We start from the raw sequence: 21,852 nt of genomic DNA, 5'->3' as shown, positions 1-21,852 counted from the left end.
AATTTTGTTTTTCCTTTGTTATTATTTTCTGTTTGTATCATTTCTTTCTTTCTTTACTTTTCGTTTTATTTTTTTCTTTACTATTGTAAACTGACAACAAATTAAAATACTTGTTCTTTGATTCCTGTATGTCATATTGTACATTATCATCAATAAAGTATATCTACAAATGTAAAACACACACACACACACAGAGAGAGAAACACACACACACACACAGAGACACACACAGAGACACACAGAGACACACACACACACAGAGACACACACACACAGAGACATACACACAGAGAGAGACACACACACACAGAGACACACAGAAAGACACATACACAGAGAGAGACACACACACAGAGAGAGACACACACACACACAGAGAGACACACACACAGAGACACACACACAGAGAGAGACACACACACACACAGAGACACACACACACACAGAGACACACACAGAGGAACACACAGACACACAGAGACACACAGAGAGACACACACATAGAGACACACACACAGAGACACACAGAAAGACACACACACATAGAGACACACACACAGAGACACACAGAAAGACACACACACAGAGAGACACACACACACACAGAGAGAGACACACACACAGAGACACACACAGAGGAACACAGAGACACACACACATAGAGACACACACAGAGACACACACAGAGAGACACACACACACAGAGACACACACAGAGACACACACACACAGACACACACAGAGAGACACAGAGAGACACACACAGACACACAGAGAGGAACACACAGACACACACAGAGAGACACACACATACACAGAGACAAAGGACTACATCTGCGCCTTCCTCCCTTCCTCCCTTCCTCCCTTCCTCGCCTTCCTCCCTTCCTCCCTTCCTCCATGGACCCGCTGCAGTTTGCTTATCGCCCAAACAGATCCACGGATGATGCTGTCTCCCAGGTACTGCACACCACACTCTCTCATCTGGACAGCCAGAGGGGGGGCTATGTGAGACTGCTGTTCATTGATTATAGTTCAGCTTTCAACACCATAGTCCCCTCCAGACTGGCCGGCAAGCTGATTGAGCTGGGACTGAACACCCCCCTGTGTGCTTGGATCCTGGACTTCCTGACCGCCAGGCCACAGGTGGTCAGGGTGGGCAGACACACCTCCAAATCCCTCACCCTGAACACAGGATCCCCCCAGGGTTGCGTCCTCAGCCCCTACTGTACTCCCTGTACACACATGACTGTGTGGCCAGGTTCAGCTCAACACCATCATCAAGTTTGCGGATGACACAGTGGTGGTGGGCCTGATCTCCGACAACGACGAGAAGGCCTACCTGGAGGAAGTTGCTGATCTGTCACTCTGGTGCCAGGACAACAGCCTCATCATGAATGTCACCAAAACTAAGGAGCTGATTGTGGACTTTAGGAGGGTACAACAACAGAGGACGTACTCACCACTGGGGATTAACGGGACTACTGTGGAGAGGGTGAGCGGTATAAATACCTGGGAGTCCACATCACCGAGGATCTGACATGGTCAACGAACACAGACACTCTGGTGAGAAAGGCAAGGCAGCGCCTCTACCACCTCAGGCAGCTGAGGAAATTTAAAGTTTCCCAGAGGATCCTTCAGTCCTTCTACTCTGGAGCTGTAGAGGCGTCCTGACAGGAAGCATCACAGCCTGGTTTGGCAACTGCTCCGCTCAGGACAGGAAGGCTCTGCAGAGAGTAGTGCGTTCGGCTGAGCGCACTATTGGAACTACACTCTCCACCCTGCAGGACTTGTACACCAGGAGGTGCAGAACCAGAGCCGGCAGGATCATGAAGGATCCTCACCACCCCAACAACAGACTGTTTCAGCTGCTGCGGTCAGGCAGGCGCCTCCGTAGTCACGCTGCAAGAACAGAGAGACTGAGACGGAGTTTCTTTCCTCAGGCCATCAGGATTGTGAACTCCGACCTCACCAGGACCCCCACATAGACCCACACAACTGCCCCTCTTAGGCACACACACACACACACACACACACACACACACACACACACACACACTTACTGTAAATATTGTGTTGTTTTTTATTTGTAAATAGTGTGTACTTGTTGCCCTTGCACATTCCTGCTGAGCATTGCCACTTTCATTTCACTGCACACCCTGTGTGTGTATGTGACAAATAAAACATCTTGAATCTTGAATCTTGAACACACACAGAGAGACACACACATACACAGAGACACACATATAGAGACACACACACAGAGAGACACACAGAGACACACATACACAGAGACACACATATAGAGACACACACACACATAGAGACACACACAGAGACACACACACAAAGACACACACACGCACCTTGCTGTCGTGAAAGGGCTTGGAGCGGACGGTGAGGATGTCGACCTCCAGGGCGTCCAGGAAGCGAGACGGGACGTAGAGCCGCTGCAGCGTCTCGTAGCAGAACCGGGCCAGCTTGAAGGCGCCCAGAACCCGACTCTGCTTGGCCAGCGCGATCCAGGTGTGACTGAGGAGGCGAGCCAGGTGAAGGGGAACCAGAGGAGTGGCACTGCGGAGCAGTTATCAACAGACGCAGTTCTAGGAGAACACGCGCCTCGCTGTGTGTGTGTGTGTGTGTGTGTGTGTGTGTGCTTGTATTTCTGTGTCCGAGTTGAGGTATGGAAGACTTAAATTGACTTAAGTATAAATGCATGAATAAATATAGGAATAAATAAATGCTTAAATAAATGTATAAATAAATAAATATAGGAATAAATAAATAAATGCTTAAATAAATGTATAAGTAAATAAATACAGGAATAAATAAATAAATGCTTAAACAAATGTATAAATAAATAAATACAGGAATAAATAAATGCTTAAATAAATGTATGAATAAATACAAGAATAAATAAATAAATGCTTAAATAAGTGTATAAATAAATAAATGAATACAGGAATAAATCAATATAAGTTATACCTAAACAAGACATCATTAAATAAATCTATTTCTACATTTCTGTATTTCTTCATTTATTTATTTCTCTATTTATGCGTGACATTTATACATTTATTTAAGCATTTATTTATTTATTCCTGTATTTATTTATTTATACATTTATTTATTTATTCATGCATTTCTTTAATTATTTATTTATACTTAAGTCATTTTAAGCCCTTCATATTGAGGAGTGGTTGCCTGTGTGTATTTACATGGAGACGGGCTGTTCAGAGGGCCCATCGCAACACCGCTCCTCCACTTTCCTCTCCACTCAGAAGACTCTCCAGCGCCCCCGCCCCCCCCACACACACACACACACACACTCTCTGCTCCATGCCTGGGGCCGCGTCCTCCTGCAGCGGAACTTGTTTTCATTGCAGGTTTTTCTGCGAACATCGAGTTTTATTCTCGGGCTATAAATCTAACTTTAAGGTTTTTGGAGCACCTCCTTTCCGCCGCAGCCGATCCCAGCTGCCCAGCCCCATATTCCTCCTTGAGGGCCTCGCGTGTGTATTATTTTTAAATTAAAGCACATTTTTTAGTATGTGTATCCGAATGCACACAGTTCACTAATCACAGCATTTGTTTCGATTACGGAGAATGTGCCTCTTGCTTGCATCTCCTCCTCCTCCTCCTCCTCCTCATCAACCCTTTTCTTTCTCTCAGCAGCAGCGTGGTTTCCTCACTGGCGGTCTACTCTTCTGTTTTCTACCCCCCCTCCCCCGACACATTATCATCACCGTCTTTGCCCCCACGCTGTTTTCTTTAAAAAAATAAAAAATAAAAAGGACTACTTTCTCAAATGGAAGGATACACTTGATAAATGCCTCGCGGTTTGTCCGCGATGATGTTGTTCAGGAGGAATCTGCAGATGTTGAAGAGCGTCTCTGGCATGTGGGAACTGAAGGGCTCATCCTGGAGAGGAGGAGAAGAAGAAAGGATTGGGAATATTAGTCTCGACTAAAAATGTGGGCGGTTTAAAGTTTCTCACAGAAACTATTCGGCTATTTACACACATGCTGCTTGATTTAGCGATGGCTAGCGGGCGGAAAGTCTTTATCCCAGAAATATTTGTGCAGAAGCAGTAATATGAGCGGTAAGCAGGTCTAGGGGTGAGTGAATAGATCACATTTAATCCCGGAGATTGGGAATCGAGGCTTGTGAGAAGCTTATTTTTTACACCGAGTTGACTTTTCTATTTTTTCCAGTTTTCACTCGCAGCTCGGTCGGGTTTAAGAAAAAAATATATGTACACTACGGTTTAAAAGTTGGGGGTCACCCAGAAAATTCCATGTTTTTTGCATGAAAACTCACTTATTTATCAAATGAATTTCAAAATTAATTAATTAAGATAAAGTCAAGACATTGACAAGGTTATAAATAATGATTTATATTGTAAATATTAATGTTGTTCTTCACACTTGTCGCTCAAAGGAAGGCTAGTTTTATAGCTTCTCTCAGCAGCATAACTGTTTTCAGCTGCGCTCACATAAAAAGGGTTTTCAAGGGTTTTCTACCCCTCCGTTAGTCTTCTAAGGCGATAACACAATGTACCATTAGAACACTGGAGATGGGCCTCTACACACCTCTGTAGAGACTTCATTAACACCAGAGAATAGTCATTTACACACTAACTATGTAGAGAGTGTATTTATGATTATTTTAATGTTATCTTCATTAAAAAAGAGTGCCTTTTCTTTGAAAAATAAGTACATTTCTAAGTGAACACAATCTTTTGAACGGTAGTGTTCACACAATAAGTTTCCAACCCGGCTGGTATCGCTGCGTGCCGTCTGTAACGTGTGAAAAAAGGGGGAAAAGATGAACGTCTAAGAGCAATCACGAACGGCGCTTGGGTTCCACCAGCTGATGGTTCAAATCGTTCGCGCCTGCCCGCCAGAGTTAAGGTGAGATTACGGAGGGCTTCCTGCTCTGGTCTGGATCACAGCGATGCCTCTCTCCGTTTGCAGGGGTGTGAGCCGAAGCCCAGCGGGGGGGAAGGGGGGGGGGCTGAAACCGAGCACACTGACACAGGCCAGGTTCCCTCCGCTGAGTGCTCATAACCAGAGAGTGCTGGTTTGTAAGTGGGTTAAAGGGGCTGGTGGGAGACCCGCTGGTGAAGTGGTCATCACGATCAATCAGGCGGCTGATTGCCACGGCGATAGGGATCGGGGGGGTGGGGGGTGGGTAGGAGGTTTCAGGAAGTGGACCATTCTTGGCTGTAGTTGCACGAAGGGCGTGGTCAGAGCTGCGGTCGCAATGGTCGTCGGAGAATTCTCAACTTTTTAAATGTGAAACATTTTGCTAATAGCATTGAACAGCATAGAATAGCATTGAATAATGTTGAATAGCGCTGAATAATGTTGAATAGAGTTAAATAACGTTGAATAGAGTTGAATAACGTTGAATAGAGTTGAATAACGTTGAATAGAGTTGAATAGCGTTAAATAATGTTAATTAATGTTAAATAGCGTTGAATAACGTTGAATAGAGTTGAATAGCGTTAAATAACGTTAATTAGTGTTAAATAGCGTTGAATAGAGTTGAATAACGTTGAATAGAGTTGAATAATGCTGAATAACGCTGAATAACGCTGAATAACGGCGGTTTCTTGAGTTTAATCGGTGGTCTGAAACTTTACGTCCTCGACTGTCGTTTGTTCGCTATACCCAACACACGTCGTGTATTCGGTATTTTCTATACACTAAATCAATTTGACATAATCTCGCCGAGCCAGGCCTCCTCCTCCTCCTCCTCCTCCTCCTCGTCGAAAGCCACGGCGGTCTCGAGGAAAATGCGAGTACGAAAAAAAGGTTGATTAGAAAATGGGCAGGAAGGCGGCGGGCTGTCAGCGTGCATGTTAAAAAAAAAAAATACAATTTGAAAAGAAGAAAAAAAAAAATCTAAATGTGGAACCCAAAGCAGAAACCTGAACCACAGAGCAGGTACCCTTTTCCCAGGGCTTTCAAACTGACAGCCACTCACAGGGCAGGCTGCCTCTGCCTCTCCCTCTCCCACACACACTCTCCCCCCCTCCCCCCCACACACACAAACACGTTTGTCTGGTCTGGCTAAGTAAGATTAGGGCTGACAGTGTGGCGCTCTCACAGTGTGGCGCTCTCACCGTGTAGCGCTGGATGGAGTGGTAGACGTGGTAGAGCTCAGCGAGGCGCTGAAAGCGCTCGAACTTCTTCAGCATTTCGTCCCTCTGCTCGTCGCTTTCTGCGGACGAAGCCGAGAGGATGAGGAGGGAACTGTGAATGCGTTTCGGGGAGGAAACGATAAGAAAAGGTGAAACGATTGGGGTCTCACCTCTGGCGATGTCCAGACACTGCATGGACACCATCCAGTAGTAGTAGCCGGCGTCGTTGAACCGGTTCTCCTCCACCGCATTGTGGGTCAGCTGCTCCAGGACTCGGACGGCGTCGGTCTGTCGCCCTGCCTTGTGAAACGCTGTGGAGTGAAAACAACAACAACAGAAGAACAAGAAGAAGAAGAAGAAGAAGAACAAGGAAGAATAAGAAGGAAAAGGAAGAAGAACAAGGAAGAAGAAGAATAATTAGAAGAAGAAGAAGAAGAACAACAAGGAAGATGAAGAACAAGAAGGAAGAGGAAGAACAACAACAAAAAGACAAAAGGAAGAAGAAGACAAAGAAGGAGAAACAAGAACAGGAAGACAAAGACGAAGAAGAGCAATAAGGAAGAGGAAGAGCAAGAAGAAAGAAGAACAAGAAGGAAGAGGAAGAAGAACAAGAAAAGAAGAAGGAGGAGGAGGAACAAGAACAAGAAGATGAACAAGAACAAGGAAGAAGAAAAACAAGAAAGAAGGAAGAGGAACAAGAAGATGAACAAGAAGATGAAGGAAGAAGATGAAGGAGGACCAAGAAGAAGAAGAAGAGGTGATTAATGGATTGTTTATGACTAAAGTTCAAAGTTGACAATCTAAAGACGTCTTTATGGCGTCGCTTTGCTGCCAATTTGTCGCGGTGGTGTTGTTGCATTCCCAGATGTTATTACGCAACACTCCGCGAGCGCTCGGCTGTAAAAGCTTTTTAAAAACAAAACTCCCCCGACGTGAACATTACAGATCTAACGCATCAGAATCAGAATATAAAGCACAACAGACATCATGTGTGGTTGTGAAAGAAATATTCTACAGTCGCATCTGGAAAGCGTCGCTCGAGATCATCTGTGCTTTCTGACACAATCCGATTCTTTTACTACAGAATTTCTCACACACACACACACTTTTTTTTTGTCGTGTAATAACTTACAAGCCATTTCCAAAAGTGAATACCGAGCGCCGAAGCCCTAATACGCTGCGCGTCACGTTCCCATCGAAGGGTAACGAGAGGCCGCTTGAGGGGACCCCCCCCGCCCACTGTGATAGCAAGAGCGGGGGGGGGGGGGGGGGTCAGGACATACGAGCGGCAAATATTTATCAGTCTACCTAACGGGGTAAAAACAGCATTCAGCTGCTGTTGGTTAATGGGAGGAAGTACCCCCCCACCCTCCATCTCCCCCCCCCCTCTCACAAAAACACAGATAAAGTGTGAGTGAGTGTTTTTTATTGAGTGCCGCGTTTACTTTGCAGATCAAAACACGAGATTGTGGTCGAGATGTAGATGCAGATTCGTGCGAGGATTATTATTTATTTATTTTTATGAATGAAACTGAGAACGACTGTTAAAAGTTCTGTAATGAGAAAGTAGTGGGTGAGCCTCGAGGCGATTACACACACACACACACACACACACACACACACACACACACACACACACGCGCAATGCAGCAGAGCCAATTAAACCTCGTTTAGCTTCCAGCCTCCAGAAACATGAACCCAGACCTCAATAAAGTCGTTACCGAGTCGGACTGGAATCACCAGACACCATTTACAGTTTATTCCAGTAACAAAATACTGCGTCACTAAAATACACACAATCAGCGAAAAAACATGGCCGCCGCGTCCGGAAGCCGGGATCGGGCTTAATCACTTCCACGTGGGAACGTTTTTCCCGCCGTGTGCCTTTAAATGTTCCCGTGACGTAATCATTTTAGAAGAGGGAAGTGAACGCATGTCCACGCCGGAGGATCCCGAACAGGATGGACTTCTTTTTTTTTTTTTTTTAAAGGTGAAAGTTCCCTCTTTATTTTCTCTCTGTGAAAGAGTTTTATCCTGGGGGGGGTTTTTTGTGGGGGGGGGGAGTTTTTTTCCGATTCTGGCGTGAGGTCAAAGGTCACGGATGTCGTACGTGTACAGATTGTAAAGCCCTCCGAGGCAAATTTTGTAACTTGTGATTTTGGGCGACGCAAAATAAACTGCATTGAAAGCGTGTGTGTGTGTGTGTGTGTGTGTGTGAAGGGGGGGAGGGGCTGGAGGTTCGATGCACGCTCACCTTTCTGCGCCTCCTCAAAGTGGTCGTTTTCCGCCAACCACTGGGCGTAGGGCACGTAGACGTCGTTCTTCAGCTCGGGGTGCTTCTCCAGCAGCGACAAGGCCTGAGCGGCGGACGGGCGAGAGAGCAAAAAGGAGAGAGGATGTTGGGGGGGCGTCGCTAACGAGTCCGATTCATGAGCCGAATGGATTTCACGCTCGATTACGAGTACGCGCTGAATGGCGGGACGTAAGGAGCTGCTGACGCATGCCGGCCTGTCGCTGTGACCGAGTGACCTCCATGTCCTGCCGTGGAATCTGAGCCAAGAAACACACACGGCAGTCACAGCGTACGGCAAGAGAGAGAGAGTGTGTGTGTGTGTGTGTGTGTGCAGGGTTCATACACATGCTGACCGATGGATTTCCAGGACTTTAAACTATATTTTTGTGAGAGAATAGTTTGATTAAATGAACATATGAATAAAACGCATTTCCATGACTTTTTCACTGTGTGTGTGTGTGTGTGTGTGTGTGTGTGTGTGTGTGTCCCAGGCCATTTAAAGAAGTATATAGTGAAGCATCCATCTGGCCCACGCTGTAACTGGGTGTCTTCATGAAGCCCAACAGTTCTCTCAACCTCTGCCCCCCCTCCCTTTTGGTTCGGCCCTCTCTAAGTCCTCCTCAGCCGAAGCATGTGATCTGCGATCTGATGTTCTGTTTTTGGCTCATCGTTGCAAATCGCCGACGAGCATCTGCAACGCCTTTTAACTCGATTTTTACGAGCGCAGATGGATTAAATTATAAAAAAAGGCTTTTTTTTTTCCCTCTCGTCTGAGCAGCGTGATCCGCCCTGATGGGGGAATTTGATTGGGGAGCAGAATGGAGCCTTTAAGCCGACGATCTTTCTGTGCAGCGGAGCGCTTTGTGTGTGTGTGTGTGTGTGTGTGCTTCTCACTCGGTAATCATCATGTGGGCATGGATTCAGAGAAATCCAAAGCTGGATAATTAGCTCTGCAGTGCGAGCCTGTGTGTGTGTGTGTGTGTGTGTGTGTGTGGTTGTAAGTTTGTCAGTGCAGATGTATTCTCATTGTTTGCATTCAGCCGTTAGTTCAAGCAGAGACAATATTCCTTTCCCCGGTTTACGATATGGGTCCCTGAACGCCACGGCGAGTTTATGTCGCGTTATATTAACGCGATTGCCTCATTCTATATATATACACAGTAAACCGCGATGAGCGCAGCAGGTGTGCCTCCCTGTGTGCGTCGAGTGTGTCGGACCTCTTCCCAGTGCCGGGTTTCCACGTGCAGCTGCGCCAGGGCCTGCAGGTCGCCCATCTTGGCGTAGATCTCAGAGGCGTAGCCGTGGTGCTTCAGCCGCTTGAAGTGCAGCGCGCACTCCGCCAGCGGCTCGCGTTCGGCCTTGTCCAGCTTTCGGGCGATGTCGATCAGCCTGGACGAGAAGGGAGGGCGGTGCAGAAAAAAAAGTATTATCGAATTATTCTGAAGGAACCCCCCCCAAAAAAAAGAATAGATGCCCCGTCAGGGTCACGAGTGGAATCACAGTTCCAACGTGGCCCATTTCGAAATTCTTTAAAATTCGATCAACTATTTCGCCCCTCGTCGAAAAACTCCAGAACATCTATGAATATGCAGACGTGCATCCTTACAAAAATGTTCCATGCCTACTACCAACTATTCATCCACTCAGAGGGAGCCTCCTCTGTTGCTCTCCTGAAGGTTTCTTCCCTTTTTTTTCTCTGTGAATTTTTGGGGGAGTTTTTCCTGATCCGATGTGAGGTGAAAGGTCAGGGATGTCGTATGTGTACAGATTGCAAAGCACTCTGAGGCAAATTTGTAATTTGTGATATTGGGCTGTACAAAATAAACTGAATTGAATACAAGATGGCTCCTACATCACTGAAAAGTCCCCTCTGGGTTTAACATGTCCACATTTACCGCATACTGGACTCTGAATGACTTACAAACTAGTTGAGAGGTCACAGCAAAACTTCAAAGTGAGCACAGAGAAGAATTCTCCCTTCCATGAATGTAATTAACATTTTTTTAAAGCCTTCCAGCCTCCAAAACAACAAAAAATAAAAATTGCGAGACACATTTGAAACCCGTGTGTTAGCAGCTCGCTTTTGGTTCAGATGTCATTTATGGCAATATTCGTCTATATTATATATTAGGAATCTTTTATTTATTGTCGGAGTTGTGTTTAGAGCTTGTACATGACGATAATATGTTATTGTAGCCCTATTATATATATATATATATAAATAAATAAATATTATATATATATATATATATACACACACATACATACATATATATATATATATATATAAATATATTTACTGAGGGAAGAAAAGAGAGAAATAGTGCCCATTTACAATATTCAAAAGATTTGGGGAAAGCCATGCACACAAATCTAACAAGAGTGTTTCAGAAAAGGTGAAACGAGGATGACATCATCTTCGTGAAAGGACCGATGGAGACCGTCCGGTCCAGTGACACCTACGTGTCTTCCCAGCCTTGTCGGCCGATGATGTCGATGGCTTTCAGGTGCTCCCCTGCCGACTGGTACATCTCCGCCGCCGCCCGGGGCTCCTTGCTGCTCAGGGCCCAGTCCGCCTGCTTGGTCATCAGGATCCGGGAGCTCTCGGGGTCCGTCGCGCCGACCAAGTCCTGCGAGAAAGAACCGTCTCGTCACGCGGGTTGCAAATGTATCGCCGCGCCAACGGGTCGCTGGGAGGCGTCTCCCCCCGTTGGCACGGTTACAAGCGAGAGATGCCGGGTCTGTGTGGGAGACTCGCGACCCGACATCTCAGAATCGTTCGATTTGCGCCGCCGAATAATACTTTGGAATTTGATACGACTCCCCGTCTTGTAAATATCGCCGCCCCCCCCCTGACATCGGAGGCTAGTCTCCTTTGTTTTCCTTGAAAAAGTGGAGGCAACACATCAGACTAAAGGTGGGAGACGAGTGCGCCGATATCCGATATCGGGGGCCACACGAGGAGACCGGTTCTAGACGGCCTCGGGTCGAGGCCGAGCCGGGAGGAAGAGGGTAACACAAACAGCGGGGGCGAGGGCGGCGGCGGCGAGCCCCTCCGGTGTCCATCCCGCCGAAAACAAACAGCCTGCAGGACCAGATGGCCACACGGCCACATAAATATACAACAGCCACATCAAACACACGCACGCGATCTGATACCGCACGCGCACGCGCACACGCACACGCACACGCACACGCACACACACACACACGAGCGAGCCAGAGCGGTGTCATCCGCTCCAGCACACACACACACACACACACACACACGTGAACGCAATAAAGCACGACTGCGCCTCAACTCCAACCGACCTCCTCCTCCTCCTCCTCCTCCTCCTCGTCACGGTGATCATGTAAAAAGCAGACGCTCTCCTTAATTCTCCCCCTTTTGTGCTCCATTTGAAACTCCAACTATGTGTGTAGGTTACGTGAAGTACACGGGTATGTCTGTGTGTGTGTGTGTCTGTGTGTGTGTGTGTGTGTGTGTGTGTGATCAGATGATACATGTGGAGATTCCAGTGATATACGAGGCGATGAAAGACAGACGTAAATGGGGGGGAGGGGCTCCGTTTGAACACAGTGCAGGGCCCCAACTTGGCATAACTGCGCACGATGAGGAAAAACACATGTTGTACACACCCTTAAAACATGCAGCATGTGTGTGTGTGTGTGTGTGTCACCTTGGCGTAGTCGAACATGCGCAGGTCCGTGTACATGCTCAGGGCTTTGGATTCGTGGCCGCTGCTCTTGTAGAGCTTGGCCGCCTCGTGGAATTTCCCCTGGTAGGCGTAGACGTCGGCCAGGTACACCTCGTTGTTGCTCTCGCCCCTCTTCTTCCTCACCTGCAAATCAGTCCACACGAACACTGGCATGTGTGCGGAGATACACACTCGCACGCATGTACAGTACCTACACACACACACACACACAGAGAGTAATACAAAAAAAGAAAGAAGGGGGGGCGCTAAACACTTTTTGCTCGCAGGATGCAATCAGCATCGCCTCGGAGTCGCTCGAGTCTTACAGAAAAAGTGTTTATATCGTACGATAAACATTTATTTCATATGGCTAAACAAACAGGAGGATAGGTCCCATTCTCAAAAAGAGGGAACGGCGGAAACTTTCTCTAGGCACAAGTGGAAAAAAGCCCTCGCTTTGCTATTGTCGAGGAATGTGTGTGTGTGTGTGTGTGTGTGTAGACTGTCATTCAGAATACAGGTTTTTAAGTGTAGCTAAGGGTATGACGACCATTAATAAGTGTGACTGATGCAGCGGTCGAAATAATAATCATAAAAGAATACTTTACCTCGATGCGGCTGATGAGTTCCAGGTAGCGCAGGTCTCTGATTCTAATGAAGGCCTGAGGATTGGGAGGACGAGAGATTATTTGGAGGATGTTTTGGGTTTTGCTCCGCATTCAAAAAATACCGCCTCAGAGATTTTTGTTTTCAATTTGGCTCCCGGGGAGTTTTTCCAGATGAGCTCAAAGCAAGTAAGTAAAAAGAAAAAAGGACCGTCAGCCACATGTGGAGGTAGTTGCGGCCATTTGTATGCTTTTATGATTCTGTGAAGATTTTTTAAAAAGCAGTGAGCCGAGCCGGTCGATGAAGACGTGCGCGTGTGTGTGTGTGTGTGTGTGTGTGTGTGTGTGTGTGTGACTGGCCTTCTTGGCGGTGTCAAAGTCGAGGCCCTCCAAGGCGTCTGTGGCTAAGTCCCTCCAGTCACTGTCGGTCACGCCCAGACAGGCGATCTTGAAGGCCTCCTTGTACATCTTCCTCTCCAGGTACTGGTACATGGGCGCCGACTGAGCGGAGCACAATTAGAATCAATGAATAGGACGCCACACACACACACACACACACACACACACACACCGATGTCAATAACTGTCGCAACGAACAAACGCCATGATATGTAAAACACAGTCTCCGGACCAGGACCAGGACCCCAGGACCGGGACAACACGCGTACACACACACCAGAGGCACCTCCACGGCCGACATGGTGTAGGCGTGGAGGCAGAAGATCTTGGAGCCGTTGTATCCGACCATGAAGCCCTGCATCTTCTGCTGGTGGACGGGGAAGTTGCTGGCCTTGATGTTGAGGTAGCCGTTGCCGGAGAAGCACAGCATGTCCTCGCACTGGGTGTTCCAGGCCACGCTGTTCGCGTTGGGCTCCTGCGGGGGGGGGGCAAATGAGGTGAGGGAGGCAGGGCCACGAGGTGACAGGAGCACCTAATGCCAACTATTACCCACAGGGTTCATACACCTGGTGACTAAATGGATTTCCAGGACTTTAAACCAAATTTCTATGACCGAGCATTTAGTTAAATCTCGGTGTGTACACGAGAAAATGTAGAATTTAAGCTAACAATGAGAATTCCAAAGCATACTGCCATTATATTGATCTCCATGAACTTAAAAATGACCTTAAATGACACAAATGAACGAGAGACAATATTTATGTATGAGAGCGCATGCCGGCTTATATTTTGAGTGTCATTCTTTTAGAAGCATATTCATTATTTAAAACTAATTTCCAGGACTTTTCCATAACTTTTGAGATTTGTTTTCCTCCTCCAGGACTTTTTCCAGGCCCGGAAATAACCATTTTACAAATTCCAGGACTTTTCCAGGTTTTCCATGACCGTAGGAACCCCTGTACGCATTGTATCCCCCCCCCCCCTCCCCTCACCCCGCTGACCTGAAAGAGCAGCTCCTTGCTGTTGATGTCGTAGACCTGGAGGGTGTTGTGCTCGTCCACCACGGCCATCTTGTTGCGCGAGACGCTCATGTCCAGGCAGCGCACCGAGATCGACAGCTTCAGCAGCGTGATGGGGAACAGGTTGTTGACGAAGATCTTCAGGATCTACGGCCGGGCGGAGCAAAAAGATCGGAACTGACGCCGGTTGTAAGAAACAAATAAAAATGGGAAAAACGTTCCTTTCGAGAGGAAAGAGACCTTCGTTTTAAAATTCCCGGGCGTCATTTCTACGGTTGCTGTATTTTCCCAAGATCAGGGTTCACACACTGACACATGTTGACCGATGGATTTCCACGACTTTAAACCAAATTTCCATGACCAAATGTTGTTGTTTTTAAATCTCGGTGTATACGTGAAAAAGTGAGAACATTTAGTATTGAAAGAAACAATGAGAATTCTAAAGCATACAGTATATAACCTAAAATGACACAAATGAATGAGAGACAAAAAGAGTAAACATTTAGATATTTTATAAAAATTGCGCCGCGAGTATGAGAGAGTATGCCGGCCGATACTTTGAGCGTCTTCCTTTAATAACATATTCATTATTTCAAACTCGGCGTAAATGAACTTATGAAGAAGAAGAAGATGTGTTTCTGTTGTAGGAGTCCAATTATGGAATAATGTTGAAATGGATGTAAGAATGGTGAACTCCTCTTTGGTTTTTAAGGGAATTATTTATAGAACAATTCTTGAGTTATAAATGTGATTAAAAACGTATTTATATGGAAGATGTATGTGGAAGTATGTATGCATGTATGTGTATGTATGGAATGCAATTAAAAAAACAAAAATGTCATGCATTCTGGATTCATTACAAATCAACTGAAATATTGCAAGCCTTTTATTCTGATTTATTGCTGATTATGGCTTACAGCTTAAGAAAACTCAAATATCCTATCTCTAAATATTAGAATATCATGAAAAAGTATACTAGTAGGGTATTAAACAAATCACTTGAATTGTCTAATTAACTCAAACACCTGCAAGGGTTTCCTGAGCCTTGACAAACACTCAGCTGTTATAAATCTTTTTTTTTACTTGGTCTGAGGAAATATTAAAATTTTATGAGATAGGATTTTAGAGTTTTCTTAAGCTGTAAGCCATAATCAGCAATATTAAAAGAATAAAAGGCTTGCAATATTTCACTTGATTTGTAATGAATCCAGAATGCATGACATTTTTGTTTTTTTAATTGCATTACAGAAAATAAAGAACTTTATCACAATATTCTAATTTTCTGAGACAGTCCTATATATATATCTGTGTATGTATGTATGTATATATATATATATATATATAGTTTTTTGTTTTCTTTGTTATTTTCTATTTATTTATTTGATATTAATTTCGGATAGGAATATATAAGCATTTTTTTAGTTTCTACCTATACCTTTTCAGTCTTTCTGTTTTGTATATTATATAGAATAATATTGTATTGCATTTGATTTGATTAACTGAATAAAATAAAATACACAAAATATATATATATATAACAGATTTCTAAGACTTTTCCAAAAACCTTTGGATTACATTTTTTTTCTCACAGACTTCTCCAGGCCTAACCAATTTAACATTCCATGACTTTTCCACGACCGTACGAACCCTGCGAGATACTCACAGCGCCGTTCTTCAAGCCGACCAACAGGCCCTCTTGGCCCGGCGGGCCACCGATCACTTTGATGTAGCGAATCAGAGACTCCATCACCCATTCCTTCTCCTTGACTCTGGTGAAGGACAGGCACTGGAGCCTCTTCTCCTGCGGGGGGGGGGGGTGAGAGAGAGGTGAGAGCGCCGTTACCCTCAACGCCAACTGGATCAGCCCGTGTGACAAAGTGATTCTCCATTCTTTCTTTTATTTGGTATTACTTCACGGTCTCTTAATCACGCCCTGTACCTTATTTAAAAAATACAAAACTCGGTGAAGCCTCAATTTTCGAAGCGCATTGTTCCTTTAAAAACAGAAACACAAACTCTCCACGCACACACACACACACACACATCTTTGAAAAGCATATCTATAGCACATACAGTACTACACTCAGGAGTGGATAATTGTTGGATAATTTAAATTCATTATGTTATTTGTATTATTTGTATTTCATTATTTTGCATGCAATCTATTAATCATTATCCCCTCTCCTTTTCTTTCATTTTCTTGGAGTGAGCACCATTTGATGTGTGTTGTTCTTTGTGTGTACCTGAATATCACGCGTGTCAAGAATGTGACTGTATTACACAGAGTGTCGTGTCGTGTAAAACTAAATAGAAGGCGAGAAGAAACAAAAACAGAAACACAACGCTGTAAAAAGACGAAACGATGATTCCGTGTTCCGGCTGCTCCTCCTCCTCCTCCTCCTCCTCCTCCTCCTCCTCCTCCTCAGCCTCCGTCAAACACAGAGAGACAAGAGGCAGAGGAGGAACCCCAAGAGACGCCCGCCGCCCCGTTCAGCCCCTCCTTCGTTTCTTTGAAGACGGCTGAGGAGGGGGGGGGAGGGAGGCTGCCGGGCACATGCACACAGCTGGAGCCTTTTGCAAACTAGGCAGAAACATCTGGAGAAGCCAGCGATTCTCGCGATGTTATCATTCTTCGGCGGGCTGTTTGCGCCGGTGTCGGATGTCTGAGCGCTTGACGCACTCCGCTTCCACCCCGCTAACGGCTCTCAAATGTCTCTGCGGCCTCTTGCGCAAATGTGTGCGAGCGGTGCATTAAGAGTCTATTACGAAGAGCCGGAGTGTCATCTCGGGTCAGCGGAATTTAGTCTGAGGGAGAATTGTTTTGAGGGGAAAAAGACCCAAAGCACAGAAACGGCTCCAGAGGAAGCGGACGGGGGGGCATTTCATGTAAATCACATTTGAGTGTTTTTGAATTGTTTGTTTTTAATGAGCTTCTTTTTCCCCTTTTTTCTTTTCATACTGGCGCGCGCCCATGTGTGCTCCTCTGACCTGACACAGGATGATGTGCTGGGAGCAGACCACCAGCAGGTTGCATTCAAACTTCCTGCAGATCTTCTTGTTGACCCGGTAGTGCATGTCGGAGGAGTCGTCCGAGGACAGCTCGTAGACCAGGATCTTCTCGGGCAGCTGGATGGCGAGGCGGTTCCTGTAGATGGCGATCTTCTTCACCAGCTCGCGGCACTTTATCCTGACTGGATAAAAAAAAAAAAAAAATAAAAGGAGGGGAAATGAAAAGGAGAGAGCGGACGCTTTAAGCGGCGTTATTTTGCCGATGCATCCTGTGGGATGGGTTTGGTTGCAGTTACGCTGCTCTTTATTCCAAAATGTAACAATATTACTGAGACACATCCATCTTATTTTACTTGGCAACGTTTTTTTTCTTGTGTATTTTTATCTGTATGCGTTTATCCGTGTATTTGTATCTTGCACTTGTCTCTCTCTGTTATTTGCTGCTACTGGCTGGCTGTGGGCCATCAAATGAAAATTCATTGTACAACAACAATGACCATAAAGAAAACTCTTCACCTCTTTATTACCTTCGCATTGAAAATGCGGAAGGTAATGTTTTGATCGCCGCGTATTTATTTATTTGTATGTGTGCGTGTTTGCGTGTTATTCGCATAACTCAAAAAGTATTAAACCGAATCACATGAAATCTGGGGGGATGATTGGTTATTATCCGGGGACCATTTGATTAGATTTTGGGATCAATCGGGTCAAAGGTCAAGGTCATGAAAAGGTCAACATCTTCGTTGAATCGCATGAAATTTGGTGGGATGATTGGTTATTATCCGGGACCATTTGATTAGATTTTGGGATCGATCGGGTCAAAGGTCAAGGTCATGAAAAGGTCAAAATCTTATTTTTACCATAGCACGGTCAATTTGTATCCAATTGGCATGCAACTAATGCCAACATGTTCATAATTCAATGCCCAATCTTTTGATATGCGAAGGTTTGCGCTCTACCGAGTGCCAGTTCTAGTTTTCTTGTGTATTTTTATCTGTATGCGTTTATCCGTGTGTATTTGTATCTTGCACTTGTCTATCTGGTATTTGCTGCTACTGACTGGCTGTGGGCCATCAAACGAAAATTCGTTGTACAACAACAATGACCATAAAGAAAACTCTTCACCTCTTTATTCAGAATGTGTTCAAAGTATTAGTGTCAGAGCCAAATGCATGATTTCATTTGTTATAATAATTTTGTTTCAAAAGATTTAAAAAGGTAACTGAAGATGAATCATTTTCATGATGATTTGAAAGAATGTTTAGCTTTACATATATAATTTAGTATTGTATTTAAAAGCTGAATAACTTGTCAGAATGTAAGCTTCCAATCAGATGACGTCACATCAGTATAACACCTGCGCGTTAGACTGTCAGTCCAGATTTGAGCTCAGAGATGTTGGAAGCGACATCGTTTTTTGACCGTGTGAACATGTAACTCTACGTTTTCTAGTAAACATTTTTTATGGAAGAACTACTTGTCTCATTCGCGTGTCAATTAATAGTTTCTAGACTGAACCTCAAAATTGTGGTACAGAAGACCCAGAACTATACGGAGTGCCACTAGAATTAGTAACTAGAATGGGCACTGGGTAGAGCGCATACCTTCGCATATCACAAGATTGGGCATTGAATTATGAACATTTTGGCATTAGTTGCATGCCAATTGGATAGAAATTGACCGCACTATGGTAAAAAGAAGATGTTGACCTTTTCATGACCTTGACCTTTGACCCGATCGATCCCAAAATCTAATCAAATGGTCCCCGGATAATAACCAATCATCCCACCAAATTTCATGCGATGCGGTTTAATACTTTTTGAGTTATGCGAGTAACACGCATACAAATAAATAAATACACGGCGATCAAAACATAACCTTCCGGCATTTTCAATGCGAAGGTAATTATATGAGACATTTCAAATGATATATCCAGCATTTGTTTAAAACTAGTAATGAATGAATATTGATAGGACAGGTGGATATTTTAACGCCTCTTTAACGTTGATCGTGGAGCCAAAGAGACGCGTTATTAACGACAGTCGGGCCTCTATCACGAGCCCAATGTCCTGCAGAGAAAGCGAAAAGTGCACCTTTCTGCTCCGTGATGAGGTGCTGCACGATGACGTCGGTCATGCTGTCTCTGTAGGCGTAGCGGTCTTTGTAGAGGCCGTGCACCGTACTGAAGACGAGTTGGTAGCAGGCGATGGTCCCGTCCTGGCAGCCCAACACCTAGATAAGAGAGAGCGATGCAGCCGCACATCCCATTAACACCTCTAAGAAAAGACTGGAAGAGTGGGAACATGTTCCTGTTGCTAAAGCATCTCCGCGGCGAGAGAATCTGCCAGCGGCAGCCAATTCTCTCCTGAACGCCACATCACTTTGGGCTAAATATAGTGAAAGGAGAGAGGGCGAGAGAGGGATACACAATAAAAGGTGCTACGGCGTTACTGGTAAATGAAATCACTTGCGTGGAGCTGAATCGGATCACGACAAAATGTCTGGAATGCAGAGCGACACTCTGAATGGAAGCTCTGAGCTTCATCAGTGTTTTAGCGTTACTCTGACGTGCGCTTTTATTTAAGGGCGGGGATCATTTCTCCTGACGCAAACGTTTGGAGTCACTTTGGAATGTCCTTATTTCTCAAAGAAAAGCAGTTTTTTTCAATGATGAATCATAAATACACTCTACATAGTTAGTGTGTAAATGACTATTCTTTGGTGTTTAATGAAGTCTCTACAGAGGTGTGTAGAGGCCCATCTCCAGTGTTCTAGTGGTACATTGTGTTATCGCCTTAGAAGACTAGCGGAGGGGTAGAAAACCCTTGAAAACCCTTTTTATGTGAGCGCAGCTGAAAACAGTTATGCTGCTGAGAGAAGCTATACAACTGGCCTTCCTTTGAGCCACAAGAAGAACAACATTAATATTTAGAATAAAAATCATTATTTATAACCTCGTCAATGTCTTGACTTTATTTTATATTCATTTTTCAATATATTCAATTCATTCAATGTACACGATCGTTCAAAAGTTTGAACGATCGTGTACATTGAATGCTGTGTGTGTGTGTGTGGGGGGGGGGGGGGGGAGTCTCTCTCTCTCACATTTAATCTAGAGCCACACTGACCTACTAAATTAATCTCACAAGGCAAAAAATAAAAATAAAAAGATGTAAACTGTTGTTGTTATGTTTTGTTTCAGGACTGTGTTGTTGTTGTTGTTGTTGTTGTTTCAGGACTGTGTTGTTTTTCTAACCTTGTCAATGTCTTGACTATATTTTATCTTCATTTTGTAATTCATTTGATAAATAAAAGTGTGAGTTTTCATGGAAAACACGACATTGGGTGACCCCAAACTGTTGAACCCACCACGAGGTTGGAGTCGGGCTTAACCCGGCAGCTCCACACCCAGGCGCTCTGCTCTCCGATGGGGCAGAGCCGCACGCCGTCCTTCGTGTAGAGGGACGCCTGCTTGTCGGAGCCCCCCATGACGATGTACTGGCCCTTGGAGAAGTAGCTGACGCAGCAGGGGTCGTAGGTCAGAGCCCGGTCTTTTCCAATCTGAGAGAGACAAAAAGAGCAGAAGTGAGAAGAAGAAAAATGGAAAAAAAAGAAGAGTTACAGTATTGTCTCTCGTATGCATCAAAACCCAGACTGCGTTCCCCCCCCTCACCCCCCCCCCCTTTGTGTGTTTGATGAAGAGATAGACTTGGAAAGAAAAACTGTCTCCGCTTTAAACAGCCTCTATTGTATTAATGTTCAAAGGCGATATTCATAACGTATCAGTGCCCTCTTAACTCTGCGTGTCTGTTTCTCCTCAGTCTGGGAAGGAGAAAAAACACTTCTTTTTTTTTTAAAGAAAGCTGGCTGACAATCAGATTATTTTTTTTCTCTTTCATTGCGAACAATTCCTGCTGCTGTAATCAAAACGGAATGTTGGCTTGAATAAAAACAGGGCCGACGACAACATGCGAGCCGGCGGCGGCGGCGTAATGAGCGGTGTACACTCGTCGGTAATTACGGGACGGCCCACGGGGAATCCAGCAGGACAGTGAAGGGGGCCATCACGGCACAGCGTGCAGGACCCCTTCCAATGGAGCCCGACGGTCTCATCACAACAGGAAACGCAGGTCCTAAACTCAGTCAAGTGTTCCTCATTGCCGCACATTCAGAGGGAGTATTGAGCTGACGGCGTTCGGTATTTTCAACATAAGGAGAATGCCGGTGTTCAGTCGTCTGAATGTACTTTTGAACAGTTTGTAAGTGGCAAGGAGGAGAAATGATTGTTTGTTCTCGTTCTATTCGAACGCGTCGCACAAGTAGGGCCGCGTATGTTTTATCAGGGTTCATACACCAGTCGTGGAATTCCTGCTACCGACGACGCCACTGTCCTGTTGAGACTCCGCCCACTGTTGAGACTCCGCCCACTCCTCCTCCCCACCGCCATCTGCCTGATGGATCGTGGAGGTCTCCATCGTGGAATATGCCTACTATGAACTATTCATACACTCTGTCATATTCATTGAATGTATTTTAACTCTAAATCTGTCCTTCTGTACACATTACATCTATTGTTCTGTCCATCCTGGAGAGGGATCCTCCTCTGTTGCTCTCCTGCAGGTTTCTTCCCTTTTTTTCCCCTGAAGGGTTATTTGGGAGTTTTTCCTGGTCCGATGTGAGGTTT

General features: G+C 45.2%; 1 protein-coding gene across 1 annotated transcript in view; it reads right to left on the bottom strand.

Moving 5' to 3' along the window:
- Window positions 1–21,852, bottom strand: part of ift122 (intraflagellar transport 122 homolog (Chlamydomonas)) — a 31,657-nt gene that overhangs the window by 3,978 nt on the left and 5,827 nt on the right. The window contains exons 9-24 of the mRNA XM_056422140.1: window positions 20,538–20,729; window positions 19,262–19,400; window positions 17,148–17,350; window positions 15,823–15,960; window positions 14,142–14,306; window positions 13,418–13,615; window positions 13,102–13,242; window positions 12,745–12,798; window positions 12,119–12,280; window positions 10,902–11,068; window positions 9,656–9,827; window positions 8,400–8,502; window positions 6,316–6,456; window positions 6,128–6,225; window positions 3,818–3,918; window positions 2,364–2,529 (exon numbers count right to left, since the gene is read on the bottom strand). Coding sequence (XP_056278115.1) covers window positions 2,364–2,529; window positions 3,818–3,918; window positions 6,128–6,225; window positions 6,316–6,456; window positions 8,400–8,502; window positions 9,656–9,827; window positions 10,902–11,068; window positions 12,119–12,280; window positions 12,745–12,798; window positions 13,102–13,242; window positions 13,418–13,615; window positions 14,142–14,306; window positions 15,823–15,960; window positions 17,148–17,350; window positions 19,262–19,400; window positions 20,538–20,729 — 2,340 coding nt within the window. The remainder of the gene's footprint in view (window positions 1–2,363; window positions 2,530–3,817; window positions 3,919–6,127; window positions 6,226–6,315; window positions 6,457–8,399; window positions 8,503–9,655; window positions 9,828–10,901; window positions 11,069–12,118; window positions 12,281–12,744; window positions 12,799–13,101; window positions 13,243–13,417; window positions 13,616–14,141; window positions 14,307–15,822; window positions 15,961–17,147; window positions 17,351–19,261; window positions 19,401–20,537; window positions 20,730–21,852) is intronic.

This window comes from Pseudoliparis swirei, chromosome 9 (genome assembly GCF_029220125.1).
Source record: "Pseudoliparis swirei isolate HS2019 ecotype Mariana Trench chromosome 9, NWPU_hadal_v1, whole genome shotgun sequence".
NCBI lineage: Eukaryota > Metazoa > Chordata > Actinopteri > Perciformes > Liparidae > Pseudoliparis > Pseudoliparis swirei.
This window is presented reverse-complemented; position numbering and strand designations above follow the sequence as displayed.